Source organism: Trichoplusia ni, chromosome 24 (genome assembly GCF_003590095.1).
Source record: "Trichoplusia ni isolate ovarian cell line Hi5 chromosome 24, tn1, whole genome shotgun sequence".
Lineage (NCBI taxonomy): Eukaryota > Metazoa > Arthropoda > Insecta > Lepidoptera > Noctuidae > Trichoplusia > Trichoplusia ni.
In genome coordinates this window covers 4246954-4263518 of record NC_039501.1, presented here as the reverse complement: position 1 = coordinate 4263518, position 16565 = coordinate 4246954, and the positions used below count along the sequence as shown (strand labels likewise).

Genomic DNA, 16565 nt, shown 5'->3' with positions numbered 1-16565 from the left:
ATTAAATAAATAAAATACTAAATCATTTAGAAACGAGACTTCGTGAATAAGTTCCTATCCTAAAAAGTACAAAAATACGTAAAGTTACTTATAAATAATCATCTTTTTAAGCTAGTTATCAATCCTTTGGCGTTTGAGTAAGTCCCGGCGATAAACAGAAGTACTCCAACGATGAGAACGAGGATGTTTTTCCAGAGGCGCCACTTGTACCTGCCGAGTCCTGGGGTCTCCCAGACCACGAGGAGTTCAATGATCGCCGGGAAGATGAAGCCCATGTTGGATAAACAGAAGGCCCCGAGCTATAAAGAAAAAATAGTAATAAACAACCAAACATCATCATCATCATCAACCTAGCCTTATCCAAACTGTGATGGGCTCGGCTTTCAGTCTATACAGATGTGGATCAGTGTTTTACAAGACTGCCTATCTAATCTCCTTAACCCAGTTACTAGGGTAACTGGTTCTCTAGTAAGACTGGTTGTCAGATTTTCTAGCTTCTAACTACCCGTAACGATTGTCAAAGATGAATAAATGACAATTTAACGTGCCTTCCGGATCACGGAGGAACTCGTAATGCCATAGGGTGGTCACGGACTACGGATCCAGGGATTGACCGTGTCAAGTCAAGTTTTTATCGTAATTCTCATCATTTAAATTTCGCAATGGATCAAGATCTTAAAAATTAAATGACACCAATGGTCGACCACGACAATCACGGCAAAAGGAGAAAATAGATGATAACTCTTGATAGGTAGCTCTTTTCTCATACTCAAATAGTCACGTGATGTAGTAATTATACGCACTAATAAATAACAGGAAAAAAGTTACCTACCAGCCCCATTAAATTCCCTATATTAGGGAAGGCGATAGCAATAGAAGTGATGACAATGATAAAGCTGGCTCGGTAGACCCTCTCCCATATCCAGAACTTCTTGGGATCGTGTTTCTTGGAGACGTAGTACCAGACAAGGTTGAAAGGAGCCCAAAAGTTGAGGGCGAACGTCACGAAGATCATTATTGCCATCAAGCATTTGAGTATTGTGGGGAATCTGTTGAGGAGAGAAAAATTACGAGATTAAGCCTATCTATTCGCAGTATAAAATTTAATGATGTAACGGTTTACTCACGCGTATTTATCGGGGGTGCCCGACTAGTTTCGGACCCAACCAGAGCTCTTAATCATGAGCTGACGAGGCGGGATCGCGAGTTGAACGCGAGTCGTATAGGCACTCCGTTACATCATTTAATAATGAATCAGTCTCACGATACTTATTATAAAAGTATAAAATTTATTTCTTGAATCTTGAATAATAGCTAAAGGACAAATTCAAAAATATTTACTTGTAGGAGAACTGTCAGGTGTCGACGATTGAAAATATAGTTTAATTCATTTGTGCGTACGGTGCTGTGTGTTAACAGTCGACAGTTTTGCTTTATTAGGGAGTATTAGATCACAACGTAACTGAATATTTAGAAAGGTTACTCAAATATGGCGCTGCAAGGTCCATTTAAATTGCGAATAGCGCCTTTTTTTTTAGATCCTCGGAATACTTACATTTCGGAAGGAAAATTCAGCGTCACCGGTGCTATAGAGTTCTCTCCAAATCCCCAATAACCAAAGAATCCCACCAAAATTAGAAAGGACACCACCACCGACATACCTGAAGAGAACAAGTTCTGGTTAACTTATATTAATGACTAAAACAATCCGCTTCATCCCTGGTTCATAATAATACCATATTGATCTTTTACCAGGTTGTAAGAGTAAAGAAACTAAGGTTGCACATGTGTTTGCGTGTATGCTTATCCACTAAAATATCCGCAGAGGTCGAAACCATTAAGGAAATTAATAAAATAATTCATTTAAGCTCATGGTTTTTAAATAGCCCTGATACCCCCGCTCATAATCAGAAAAACAGAGAAAGTTAAGACGACTAACAGGTAACAGATTTCGACGACCTCCGTGTTCGAGTGTCAAGGTGTCGCTAGCTCTGAGGTTCCGGGTTCGATCCCCGGTCGGGTCAATGTAAAAATTCAAATTTCTACATTGTCTCGGGTCTGGGTGTTTGTGGTACCTTCGTTGTATCTGAATTCCATAACACAAGTGCTTTCGCAACTTACTTTGGGTTCAGAACAAAATGATAAATACATAAATTTCTATCTAATACCTTACCTCCACAAACAAAATGGCAATGATATCTATGTATACGATGTTGTCCGCATTTAACAGAAGACTGCTAACATGATCAGATTTCCAAACCAATTGCACACAGTAAAATTCAATGAGCCGCTTCGTACTATTTCTTATATGACAAAAAACTTGATTAAGTTCCTTCAGCGGTATTGGCCAAAAGAGTTACCGCAAGAGTTATCGCAAATCGCAAAAGAAGAAACATGGTGGTTTTTAGACAGGTTTATCTGAGCCTCCCGTTCGCTAAACCCAAAGGCGGGATTTTGATGATTTCCAATTCGAAAAAAAAATCCTGCACTACATGGGATGAGATCATTGCCAAGAAGTTAAACCTCTATAGGCTGGCATTATTCTTCTATTTTTTATGACATTGAACACTCATTAATCACCAAATCTGGCACGAAATTGAAAAAATAGTGGCTTTTTCAAAATTTTGGAGTGTTTTAATCAAATTCTGGAGCTTACTGTTCCCAACTACGGTCAATAAACAGTCCAAGGTTGCGTTTAGGGATACGCTGCAATGTTCCAAAGTAATTTGTGAAGGGATTATGAGGGCTTTCCCTCAACTTCAACAGTTTGACATGATTATAGGGCTCGCTTCTGATTGCTTTGTATCGGCAAGATCTACTGATTAGGAGAAATTATCTTTAAGCTATCGTTTACGTTATCGTATGGTTGATGTACAACAGGTTGTGTCAGAGTTTAAACCATCCAAGTTTCTATAGTGGCTTTCAATTGCTAAATTGAAAGAAGACTTTCACAAAGTAGAAATGTAAATCAAGCCTTCGTTTTAGGCCTCAATAAGGCACTATGATATTAGTGTTAGTTTGGGAAGAGGTTAAGTATTTAAATACATAACGTTTATATTTCAAAATAGGTTGTACTCCTGGATGTTAATACTCTTTTGGAAGATAGAAAGTAAGATACAGCTAGTTTTAGTGAGAGACAAAGTGTAACGCTGTCCTGCTTTCACAATTGCAATAATATTACTTTAAGAAGTGTTGGTAGGAACAGGAACGATTAATTCAAGGCAAAATAGTATTAATTATAACTCACCAGCACAAAGTATAATAGGAAATTGCTTCGGATTCTTCATATTATTCTCAATAGGCAAAGAGACACCGATGCCCTCCATACTAAAGACTACTATGCCGCAGAACTCGAAGAATCCAATCACGCCTTTCCAGGCCGGTACCTTGGAGATCTCAGGAGCTGAGCGCTGACTGTACACTATTGTGGCTATAACACATGTCACTGAAACAAGAGACTATTGATAATAACACATAGTTGACTGCACGAGTAGTCGAGTGGTTGAGGTCACCCGTGCAATTGAAGAGGTCTATGTCCAGCAGTCGACGAACATAGGCTGATGATGACGAGGTCAACACGTCAAACCTACTGAGCGCTACGTGGCGCGGGTGCGATCTCCGCGTAGGAGAAGCATTAATGTGGTCTATTAATGCTTGTCCTGAGTCTGGGTGTCTTTGTGCATTTGACTTTGAATGTTTGAGAAACCCCCCGCGATACAAGGATGTAAGTTATGACCGACAAGCGAAACAATTATAAAAAAATAAACCTAGGAAGAGACCTGCTTCAAGTTCATGTTATTTCTTGGTTTAAAATTGCTAATAATATAATCCACTTCGCATCGGTTTTTGCGTATTAAATGTTTTGTAAATACGATTTGAATATCTGTAACCCTCCGCAACATAAGATTTAAAGACCGGAGTTTTTATTCAAGAAAGAAAATACTTTTGTCCTCACCAATAAAAACATCAGCAATCAAAGTAAACGGCGCTAAATACTTGAGCGTTGTGATCATGCACAGTAACAGTACTGGCACCAGTAGTGCCAGGATGTACAGCCTCAAGTGCGACTGGTTGTCTAAATCCTCCTCGTTTTCCACCAACTGCTGTATCGTCTTCGCTATTATTATTTGGTATACGCAGCAAGCTCCAAACAGATCGATGCAGATAATCAGGTCTACTGCGTATCTGAAAAAGTTATGATACGTTAGTAGTTAAATACAAATAATAAACTATATCAATTATAACTTCAGACAGAACGCGATCCTGTGAGTCTTGGTTAAATGCAACAGCCGCTTCATCTACTAACCTAACGAGGTCAACTGTTCAAATTTGTTCGATGTTACGACTTATGGAGTATTTTGCCTCTTTATTTACCTATGGACGTTTTTGCCTGTGGTTCTTCTTAATGGGAAGCATATTTTGGATCACGCTCCTAGAGTTAGCAGACGTAATTTCTTTACATAACTATTTCTTTACATACATAAAAAAGTTTATTTACATTTCTCACACTTTACAACCATAATTATTGTGAGTATACATCTTCAAGACATGGGTGCGGCATTATTATCGAAGGTATTATATAAATTTGGGAACAAACCTGAACCATTTACTGTACTTCCGCAGGCTGGGGAAGGGTCCTACTTCTAAAGATGCCTCGGCGACATCAGGGTATGACATCTGAGGTAGATGTAACCTCTTGTATAGCAGCTGTGCTGAATTTACTAATATCTGAAACATACAGAGTGATTTTTTTTAATTATTTTCACTTTTTATAGCTCAAATTTTTAATTAATGAAAGGAGTACTATTTAATTAGTCGGCTAATCAGGAATATCTCGTATTCTTCATTGGTCAATGTGAACACGTGAAACTCGCGAAAGGCACGTTAAATTGTGGGTCCAGGCTGTTATTCATTCATCTTTGACAGTCGATACCGGTAGTCAGAAGCTTGAGAGAGTCTGACAAACTTTCTAACTAAGGGGTATCGTGTTACCCAGGTAACTGGGTTGAGGATGTCAGATAGGCAGTTGCATTGCTTAGCCGAATCCGGTTAGTCTAGAAGCAACCCCAAAATAGTTGGGAAGAGGCTAGGCCGATAATGATTAAATCAATAGCACATTTACTTCATACTCACATGTACGCAATATGTGATGTAAAATCCGAAGATGATGGTGACGACAAGTGACGTCCACAGGCCACACTTCATGTACGCCTCGTGGATGCCCAGAATGCCTCCTCCAAGACAACCCTTTATTAGATGTCCTGTTGATTCTAAAGTACTGAAATAATAATAAAGTACTATTTTGTAAGACCTCGTTGATGGAACCAGCGTCGGATTTTGAAAGAGACGGACTTTAACAATAAACAGTCAAGGGTGATCTGGACTCGCGATACATAACTAGCGAGGATTCCGTACTAATTGGCTAAAGAAACCCAAAGGTTTTTCGTCGCCTTATAATGTATGGCGGTAAGAACCTCGATTTTTATTTCTAGTATTTGCTATAATAACGGAAAAAAACAATACAGCATCTATGATAATTTCAAAGATCTATATATCACGGTTTATGACAAACAGCCTGGTGACAGACGGACGGACAGATACAGTAATAAGATCTGGTTTACCCTTCAGTTAAGGAACTCTAATTATTTTTGATTGATTTGTATCCGAATCTATTAACAAAATATTAAAAATACCGGATGGTAAACAAACATGACGCCATATTACCGTAACCGACTTCCGTTGCATTGTTGCCCAGTTATCTCCCAGTCTAAAGAAGTTTAACTTCAAAAAAAATAAATAGAGAATAGATAAGCCATTAGTAGCGTCTCAAAGTACACTACGTCATATCATGTACTGTTGTCAAACTATCCTTTGACAAGCTGACGTGAGCGTGTCATTTGTAAAGATCTACCGTGACGCCACGTACAGAATGAGGCGGGTAATGTTACAATTCGTTACAGAAAAAAACAACTTAATCATTACCAATTAAAGAATATAATGGCCTGACAATAACTGATAATATTTTAAACAATATTAATGTTTCATAATTCAGTGACGATTTGGAGAATTTAGAATGAAGGTTGAATCATTTGAGGTCGATTTACTTATAGGCGAGAGCGAATAAATTGACGGTAATATTATACGATCAATAAGCGATTGTGTTGCACGTTTGACGTTGTTTTGCGGCAAATGCTTGATGGCTTGTAAACACCACTATATTGGAATCAAGGTATCATTTTAAAACTTTTAGAACTGGTCACCAACTTCGTGCGATATGTCGTAAGTTTGATCCATGCGTAGGACAAGCTTTTGCAATAATAACTATTTAGGTTAGGCAATGTGTCCTAAAAGTAGCAATTTTTTTTTTATTATTTCAGAACATCATCGCTGGGTGACAATGTCGTTCTATAAATTACACAACACTTAAAAAAGAACCTAAATTTTTAGAAAAAAAAACTACTACTCAAAAAGTTACTGGCTGAAAAATCCGAAATGTTTCTCCTTTTCCAACAGTCAGGGGTCAAACAGGAACGCTTTCGCAGACAGCCGAGAAAGATATACTTTCTTTTCAAACTACTCCCATACTAAGCAATTTGCTCCTTGTGCCGCCGGGGATTTATAAACATTACAGTCATTTGCACAAAGAAACTAAGACACAGGACAAGTATTCGTGGATCACACAAATGTTTGTCTTACGTGCGAACACGTCGCTCTTGGTGACTTCAGCCACTCGGCTATCTGGCTATGAAGGTTACTTACTTGGTAGGTTTAGCGACACACCGGTGGGCAACGAAGTCGTAGCTATCCTTCTCTGAGTGCAGCACATACTTGGGGCCTGGAGGAGGCTGTGGCGGTGGTTTGGCTGTCGCATCTGGCTCTTCTACCATAGTGTGGTTCACCTGAAATGCATAATATTTCTTAAGTATTGGACTTACCCGTTTGTTAGCCTCTGTTTATGTATTACTGTAGCACAGACCGACACAGACACAAAAGTTGAGTTCAAACTTATAACATCAGTCTTAGAAAGGAGTTCATGCTCTTGAACTGGCTGGACCGATTATGGTATAAACGGTGTTTAAACCTCCTCATCGAAAAAAAAACAACAAAAATTGATTTAGCCATTTTCTTATTCCATGCCTATTGTTTCTAAGCCACTCCTGTATAACTAAGGGGTATCGTGTGCCCGAGGTAACTGGGTTGAGGAGGGCAGATAGGCAGTCGCACCTTGTGAAAAACTGGTACTTAACCTAGTTATACTAGAAGCCGATCCCGGCATAATTGGGAAATTGGGAAAAGGCTAGGATGATGATGATATGTTCCATTCCACACATCTTACAGGAATCCACCAGCACTTCATTAAGTAAGACGTAAGAAGTTGTAATAATCGAACGAGAAACTTATCCGAAAATGTTGATGTCATAATAACTGTTTTTTTCACTTCACGTTCTTTCTTTTCATTTGAAACACGTGACTTGTAAAAATGCCTGTTTTTGTAGAGATGAGTGCGAATGATGAAGATAACGTGATATTTAAATATTGTTTACTTTCATGATATTATGTGGGTGAAGGAACTGTAACACGTGTGTTTATTTTATTTACATCTGTTTAAGTGCGTCCCGTACAGGCTATATTAAAAGTAATTTTTGCTGTATTAAAGAAAAATAAATTGTTCATTTATAAATTGATTACCGTATTAATCGTTGCTTAATCGCGCTATTCGTTTTTATATAAAATATTTGAGTTTGTAAAAAAAAATGGAGCTTTTAATATTGAAATAGACCGATATTACTACATGGATATGAATATTTAATACGAATTTAATAGGTAAATAAAGTAAAATCCCATTATTTTTATTTTTTAATGTTTGGGGCTTAAAATGTCTCATAGCAGTTGTAATTAGGAGTAGCTAAAGTAGCCAACTTTTATTTTCGATTTTTTTTTGTGGACGAGGACAAGGATAGTTTTCAACTAAGATTGCAGGTATACACAATCATTTATACTCATTTAATTACGAACTTGATATAAAGGCATCCTTAGTATCATCTCTGGTTCACCTTAACAATGAAATCATTGATTCCAAATCAATTATTGATGTCAGAATAATTATTATCTATATTATTATGTACGGCCAGCAACAAGAGTCCATGAACTCTATCGGATATTCAAGGCTCCAGGGCCCCGATTCAGCTATTTACAATGGCCGAAGAATGAATGAAAATTGGCTTAATATTAAACTTTTCATATTCTCGGAAGCATTTTTCCCACACAATCATTGAAAATTTAGTACGTGACGGTATACTCAAGGGGCCCCGATTCTGCTATTTACAATGGCCGATGAATGAATGGAAATTGACACTATTCGCATTATTCTAAGTATTTTTCCGATTCAATAATTGGAAATTCAACAGGGGCGAAACTCTCACGGTCAATACAATGAATTTCCAATTATTTTATAGGCAAAATACTTAAGGCATAGTTTCAAATTAATTCTAATTGCCATTCAAATCTGTCTGGCACTTTTTTATCGACTTTCGTTGCTAACAGTAGGAAATTTGATTTATTTATTATTAAGATAACATTTGCCAGGACTTGACCAGTACCTGTAATAAGAGCACTTCAAGCAGGATTACTCCCATCGAGAAAGAGAGATAGCACTACTCTCTGTATAGTGGCTTCTCACTTCCTCCACAGAAATATTCCTGCTTTAAGTTTTTGTAATTAATGCAGGTTCTTGACTTCTGGATGTTTTCAACTCTTTATAAATTAGTTTGAACGGTTTGGAAATTAGTGATTTGTGATGACATACGTCATGTGTCTACCTGTCATGTTTTAAGTCTAACAAATTAGTTCTGCTTTAATTGTTTAATGATACAAATGCATTAAAAGATTTACGTGAGGTTAGAAGCAAAGGTCGAAAAACAAACAGCTAAAGTGATTCAGTCAGTTGATCAGTTCAGTCAGTTTATGCATCAACGAAATACTTTAAAAAATGAGGTTTAATTATTGAACATTAAATAAATTACAGTGAAAATTCATAAAGTGAGTCGAAAACGATCAAAGAACTTGGTCTTGTTTAAGATACTGAACCCGTAAAATTGGAGATCCTTTTTTTCTTTTAGTTGCTGTACAGAGTTATTTTGACCATCTATATTATAAAAATTAAGTAAGGCTTTAACGTAGCTTTTTTGAAATGTCAAAGAATCATCTTTCTTCTTCTAATGTATAAAATTCCCGTGTCACGATGTTAGTTACCGTACTCCTCCGAAACGGCTTAACCGATTTTTATGAAATTTTGTATACATATTGGGTAGGTCTGAGAATAGAACAACATCTATTTTTATAAACCTAAGTGAAAAGGGTTGCTCACACTAAAAAAAATAGTTTATTTTTTGGACGAAATAGCTTTTTTTTTTTTATAACGTGGCATTAAATATACATACAACTAGAAAAAAAATATTCGGCAGAACAACGTTTGCTGGGTCAGCCAGTATTATCTATATAATAGACAGCACCCCGTATCGCCCACTCTTTATGAGCCATGATCTGGTTTCAAATAGGCATGAACAAATCTCAGGTTTGCTGGTTTTCCTTACGATGTTTATAGATGACATTGGAGATAAAGAGATAGTTGGTTGGTTGGTTGGTGATGGGCTCCTTTTTCCGCACGTAGGCTCTAAGTCGGCCCATTGTGCGTCAGGTGTCTTTGGGAGGCTGTCAGTCCAGCCATCCCAACTCCCTCCAGAAGCGCAGAAGTCTCCTGGGACGTTCGCAGGCTTCTGTGACGGAGCTCGGTGAACCGAGGATCCCTGCCCGGCATTCCGCGACCCCCGTGCACTCCAGGAGCACGTGTGCCGCTGATTCTTCATGTTGAAGACAGCCTCTACATAGTGGACTATCTGTAACATTGATGGTGAAAAGGTGTTTATTGAGTGGAATGTGCCCGGTCAGCGAGCCCACCACTATTCGTAAGTCGACCCGCTTTAGCCCAATCAGGCTGCGAGACAGTTTCGGTGAACGGATAGGGACCGCCTCCCTTGACTGTCTGCAGCCGTTAACTGTAGCCCAGCGATCGTTGTGATTGTTAGTAGTCTGTCGCCTTAGCCATGACCTGCACTGGCCAAAGGGCACAGGCAGGTATGGCCGGGGGCCCAGGATCCGCGTGTCCGATCCCCTCCTTGCCAGCTGATCAGCAGCGTCGTTTCCTAGGGATCCGCTGTGGCCTTTTATCCATTGCAGGGTCACCATGTTGCTTGCAGCAATGCGCTCAAGTGCTTGGTGACACTCTTGTATCAGCGACGATGTGATGATGTAGTTGTCCAGTGCCTTCAGAACCGCCATGCTATCGGAGAGAATCCTGATGGCTTGGTCCTGGATCCCTCTTCTTTCTATAGCTCTGGCCGCCTGGGTGATGGCTACACACTCGCACTGGAAGATCGAGTTATCTGCACCCAGTGGTATTGATATGTTGATGTTCAAGTCCATTGAGAATACTCCTGCGCCCGTGCTTGAGTCCGTCTTTGAGCCATCTGTGTAGACGCGTACCTCGTGTATTCCCGAGGAATCTTGTTTGTTTTCTGTAGTTTGTATCGCGTATGCTTTGTTGAAGACATACATCCTAGGTATTCGGTCACATGGTGCATTCAGCATTGGTATGGACTCAAGGCTTTTGTGCCATATGTCACCATGACCTCTAGATTGTGCGCGCCACAGTCCCGAGTGTTGTAGTCTTGTAGCAGCCACCGCTGCCTCTTGTTGTATGAAGAGATCCAGCGGTGGCAGTCCAAGCAGCACTTCCAGAGCCGCTGTTGGTGTTGTTCTCATGCATCCTGTGACAGCACAGCATGCTAGCCTTTGGAAGCTTTGTAGTTTATCCATGGCGGTGGTTAGTTTGGTCCTGGGCCACCATACTACCGCTCCATATGTGATGATTGGCCTTATTACGGCTGTGTACAACCACAGGGTAATCTTGGGTGAAAGGCCCCATCTTTTCCCCATTAGTCTTTTACATTGCCAAAAGGTGATGCAGGCTTTGTTGAGTTTTTGTTCTACATGTTTATTCCATAGCAGTTTGTTATCCAGGGTCACTCCCAGATATTTGACGTCACTGGTCAAACAGAGTCCGGTGTTGAATAGTTTTGGTAGTTTTAGGCTTGGCAGTTTGCGTTTGTTGGTGAATAGTATGAGTTCCGTCTTCGTTGGATTTACGGAAAGCTCGTGGTCTATGCACCATTTTTCGACTGTCCTTAGAGCAGAGCTCATGAGATTGCACAAAGTACTCTCACATGGTCCGCTGATTAGGACGGTGATGTCGTCCGCGTAGCCCACCGTGAAATGGCGTTGTGCGTTGAGTCTTGTGATGAGCTCGTCGACCACCAGGTTCCACAGAAGCGGCGAAAGGACTCCTCCTTGAGGACAGCCTCTCGCCACCATGGCCCTGGTTGTGTCATTTACGGTGAGTTGTATGGCCCTGTTCCTGAGCATGTCATCTATCCATCCGGCTACCGTTGGATCAACGCCATGTCGTACTAGAGCCTTTGCAATGCTAGTAAAGTTGGTTTTGTCAAAGGCTCCCTCAATGTCTATGAAGACTCCCAGGGTCGACTGCTTTGCCGATAAGTCTCTTTCGATCGTGCTGACCACACTGTGTAGTGCCGATTCTGTTGATTTGCCCGCGCTGTAGGCGTGCTGGTTTGGGTGAAGCGGATGTTGTAGTAGCGCGTTTGACCTAATGTCCCTGTCGCAGAGCCTTTCCATCGTCTTCAGAAGGAAGGATGTCAGGCTGATAGGTCTGTAGGACTTTGGTTGTGTGTAGTCACTCTTGCCGGGTTTCGGTATGAATACTACTTTCACTTCTCTCCACTTTTGCGGGGTGTACCGGAAGGCCAGACAGGCTCTGTAGATACCTACCAGATGCTTTATCAGCCCCTCGGCGCTCCATTTCAGCAGACCCGGGAATATTCCATCTAGGCCCGCTGTTTTAAAGGGGAGGAAGGTGTTTATGGCCCATCTGACTTTGTCCTCGTCGACAATTCTTCGGGCGGTGCTCCAGTCCGACGCCTGCGGCACGTGTATCTCCGTTCCCAGCCATCCTTTCTCCGTGGTAATCCTACAGCCCGGGAAGTGGGTTTGGAGTAGAAGTTCGCATGTTTCATCGTCGGTTCTGGTGTATTCACCGTCAGGTTTTTTAAGGGATCCTATATTGCGCTCAGGTTCGCATGATAGGATCTTTTTTACCTTGACTGCTTGGTTGTTGCTTGAAATATCTTCGCAGAAACGTCTCCAGGCTTCCGTCTTCCTGAGTCGGATACGTTTCTTTAGACGTCGCTGGGCTTTCTTATAGAGCTCCCAGTCTTCTTGGTATTTGGTGTTCATTGCTCTGTTGAACAGTTGTCTTGTCCTGTGGCGGAGTTTGTCTAGCTCAGGTCCCCACCATTGGTTCGCACCCCTCGGTTTGACCTGGGGTAGTGTTGAAGGACAGGCTTTCTCAAAGCAGTCATTCAAGAGATGCGTTACTTGTTCCACATGCTTCTCGATGTCTGCAGTGGTGCTGTGGTGGATTTCGGCGTCTGCCTCCCTCAGACCTTCCGCGGTTAAGCTTCTGAACTTGTTGCGGTCTATCTTCCGGGGGTTTCGTCTCGGTGTTGCAGGAGCGATGGCCATTTTTAGTTGGTACCGAATCCACCTGTGGTCCGAACAGGTTAGCTCGTCAGACACATGCCAGTTTGAAACGTGCTGAGATATCCGTTCGGTGGCTAGGGTGATGTCGATTATTGTTTGCGCTCTTGAGGTTACAAAGGTCTTCTTTGAGCCCCTGTTGAGGATATTAAGGTTAGTGGAAAAAAGGTAATTCATGAGTTCCTCACCTCTCGCGTTGGACTTATCCATGCCCCAAATGACGTGGTGCGCGTTGCAGTCCGCTGAGATGATGAGTTCCAGACCTTCTTCTTCGCACCGGGTGATTAGTGCGACCAGCGAAGCCGTCGGTGTGACCTCGTCGCCCGGCAGGTAGGCAGATGCTATTACGACACTCGATAGGCTATTGGATGGGTCTACCAGGAGCCTCACAGCCGTGAGATCCCTGGAACAGAACTCAGTCATGATTATTGCATTGTAATGTTTTGGTATTAGTAGGCAAGTACGTGGGTTACTTACGGTGCTGTTGACAATCAGTTTGTGTCCTGCGTTGGTGAGACCACAAATCCTGCCCTTCCTAATCCACGGCTCTTGGATTAGGGCTATGGTCTCCGTAGAGTCCTCCAGCTGCCTGCACAACATGGCCGATGCAGTCCGGCTGTGCTGGAGGTTGGCCTGAATGGCTTTAATGGGGTTTGGTCGGGGAGCTGTCGGGTCCATCACTACCCAGCAGCATCTCCTCCCTCGCCTCGTTCTCGACGCGCCTCCACCAGTCGACAGCCTCCGGGGTAGATTCCCGGGGCCGGGCCGGCGTGTCTGCAGACATCTCCTGGTCCATGGATGGACCCGGGTGTCGCAGGACGCTGGTAACCGCCTCCACTGGAGCCTCTGTTGCCTCGCCAGGGGCGAGGTTAAGAGGCTCGTCGCTCGGTGCGTTGGTGATGGGCGCCTTTTCCCTCTTGCTGTCGTCCTCTTCCCTTTCGTCTACGAATTTAACGTAGACCGACCCCAGCTTATAACGCAAGCGCCGTTCCTTTTGCTTCAGGACTTCGGCCTCCTGCATGGGTATCCCCAGCAGTAGCCTGATCCCGTCGCATTCGGGCGTACGCTGTGCGTTATATAGACACCAGCTGTTGATGTCATAGGTGTCGGCGTTGGCTTTATGTAGACGGATGCGGAGGCGGTCCACGTCGCCGTCGGTGAAGTCGGGGACGTAGATCGCCCCCTTGACACGTTGTGGGATATCCCTTTGCCGACATACGACCAGCTTGGTGCCGGGTATCGGCGAGGGTATCTTATTTGCCGTGCGGCGCAGCCAGTTCAGGGCGAACTCGTCCTCGCACCACATCTTGATGACGCCTTCGCTGAGGAAGGTTCTTCCTCTGAACGCTGGCGTCCGCACTGTGGGGTCGGTGGAGAAGATGGTTGTATCATACTCCTCCATTATTTTCTCCTGAATGAGCTGATACTGCTCTTCAGTGATGGCGCGGTGAGGGTCATACCGCACGGCCACGCAAAGGTCGTTAGACCTCAGCGCGTCGGCGTAGTTGACCGCTCCTGGTCCTAGGGATGACCGGCTTAGTTTGGCGCGCTTGTCTTTCTCTCGCGGCGTCAGAGAGTCGTCGGGTCTAGCCCTCTTACCCCCCTTCGCCGGTCGAGATTCCAGCGCGGCCTCTTCCCGCCTCACCCATCTCGGTCTGCCCCCACGTTTTCCACGCGGGACTGCTCTCTTTGCAGCTGCTTCATTGCTGGCGGCGCCGCCAGACTCTCCGGGGCGACCGCGAGAAGCCCCCCCGCCTTCCGCGTCACCTGCAGCGGAATTGATTCCCGCGCTGGCAGCGGAACTGGGTCCCGCGCCTTGGTTCGGCTCAGACGTCGGGGCGGCTTTGGCCATTGCTGACCTCGCCGGGGCCGTTGGTCGTGGGACCTCTGGCTGTGCCCTTCTCGCGACCGCCTCTTCAAGCCGGCGCAGCCGCTCAGCGCGCGCTCGTCGTCTACGCTGGCCTCTCGAGAGTTTCTCGAGGCCTTCCCTTCCTGGGGTGCTCGGCGCCTGTGTGGTCTGCCTGGCCAGCGTATCCTTTTTGGATTTACCCTTCCTCTCCACCACCTGCCACAGTGCTTCCGCAGGGCGGGTGCAGGGCGGCATGGCAGCTTTGAGGTTGGACAGGTCCAACGGGTCATTGCTGTTTACCTGCGCGCAAGGGAGCGCAGCAGGTTGTCGGTTGTGGGTGTTGGAGGGATGCTCACTGGTTGGCGTCACATCCCTCACCGGCGCGTGTGTCGCTGCCGGCCTGGCTTTTGTTGTTTTTGTGTCCCTTTTGGTATCCATGGGATCTTTTAGTTGGTTTCGTCCTCGTAGCTTCCCACCCTCCTTGGAGCCCGCAAAAGGGGGCGCTGAGCACCGAGCGTACCCAGACGCCAGGATTACTACGAGGATATAGGTCCCCTCCCATGCAGCAGACGGCGCAGTCCCCCGCCGAGATCGTGGCCGCGATTACCTTCAGGTGGAGGGTAAGAACCACCCGAAGTCGCCGACCTACAACCGCGACGGAACCGCTCGCCTCCACATGTTCAGGAACCTCGCCTGGCAGCCCTCTGACGGGTTGCCGCAGCCGATTGGCCTGGGGTGGCTGGACCCAGGCCTCCCGTTTTGGCAGAAGTCCAGACCAAAGAGGTGTGTTGCTTCCAGACGACATCTGACCCGGCCATCTTTCAGCTCAACCTCCAGGTTTCCTTCGTCCTGCCTTACGGGTCTCCACGCACGGCACAAACACGCGGGAGGATGTTTACCTTACCCGACATCACGGACTGTTGTGATGAACGGGCCCGCGCCAACATATCCTCTTATGAGACGCGGTGCAGGTGGAGGTATTTGTGTGTGAGTGTGAGATGAACTTACATAGACTGCGTACATATATACATAGTGGGTAATATATATCTGCTTCATAAGGTATAAATTACATAAACCTATATATGGTGCGTCCCATTGTGTCAGTCAGCCATCGTAAGTGATGACCGAGTGCCCCAAAGGGACGCGGGCCCTCCTCTTTTATCCGGGCTTGGGACCGGCACCCCAGCCCCCTATGCGCAAACACAGAGGTGAGCTGTGGAGACAGTCCCCAGTGCGCAAGCACAAAGGGGCTGCGGAGGCAGAGTTTGATAAAGAGATAGATTTTAGTTTACTTTTGGGTTCGGCTATTGGAGTTGTGAAGTACCTACCAGTGTTTTACATTTAGCGACTGCCGATATCGCCTCCTTAAACTGTTAACCTGGGCAACACAATACCCCTTGATAATACTGATTGGCAGGCTTTCTAGTTTTTCACCACCTGTAATGACTGTCAAAGATGTACCAATGACTGTCGGGATCAACAGTTGAAAATGCCTTCCCAAATACGAAAGCGAATCTTAACCTTAGATAAAGGAAACTAAAATGAAAATAAAGCAACTGTACCGGTTAGGCATAAAGCGGCCTTTAATACCTATCTGTCCTAAAAAAATCAAATTAAAAAAAAAACTTGTACAACTGGCAATTGACACAGTTACAAGTCTGGCCAACTAAAAATAAACAAAAAAAAAATACTTACATAATTCGAATTCAATTCCATATCTCCACACAATATTAAACACAGTCCACAACCATTCCTTTCAGTATTACGATCTTGTGTCAATTAAATGTTCTTTGCAGATGACTTCGCCGTGCGGCCTTCTTGGTTCTTGTGTACACGTCAGGGCAGAAAAAATGATACACAAATAATGTTTGTTATCACAACAGTGTTTTATAATATTATCACGCTTTCTCTCTAAGCTTTATAACAAATGCATATTATATGCTTGTGTTCTTATTCTTTAATTATGAATATTTTTTCGTAGGTTTTATTTTCAGTCAAATACAAGAATAAATTTATATTATTGTATTTTAAAGTAGAAAAA

General features: G+C 43.6%; 1 protein-coding gene across 1 annotated transcript; it reads right to left on the bottom strand.

Moving 5' to 3' along the window:
- Positions 1-85: 85 nt before the first annotated feature.
- Positions 86-16352, bottom strand: LOC113505100 (proton-coupled amino acid transporter-like protein pathetic). Its single transcript, XM_026887617.1, has 9 exons — positions 16220-16352; positions 6760-6899; positions 5134-5278; positions 4598-4728; positions 3956-4185; positions 3248-3445; positions 1556-1661; positions 833-1049; positions 86-299 (listed from the first exon to the last, which is right to left on the bottom strand). The coding sequence occupies exons 1-9, from the start codon at positions 16238-16240 to the stop codon at positions 99-101; spliced, it is 1389 nt and encodes a 462-aa protein (XP_026743418.1). The 5' UTR covers positions 16241-16352; the 3' UTR covers positions 86-98.
- Positions 16353-16565: the final 213 nt, after the last annotated feature.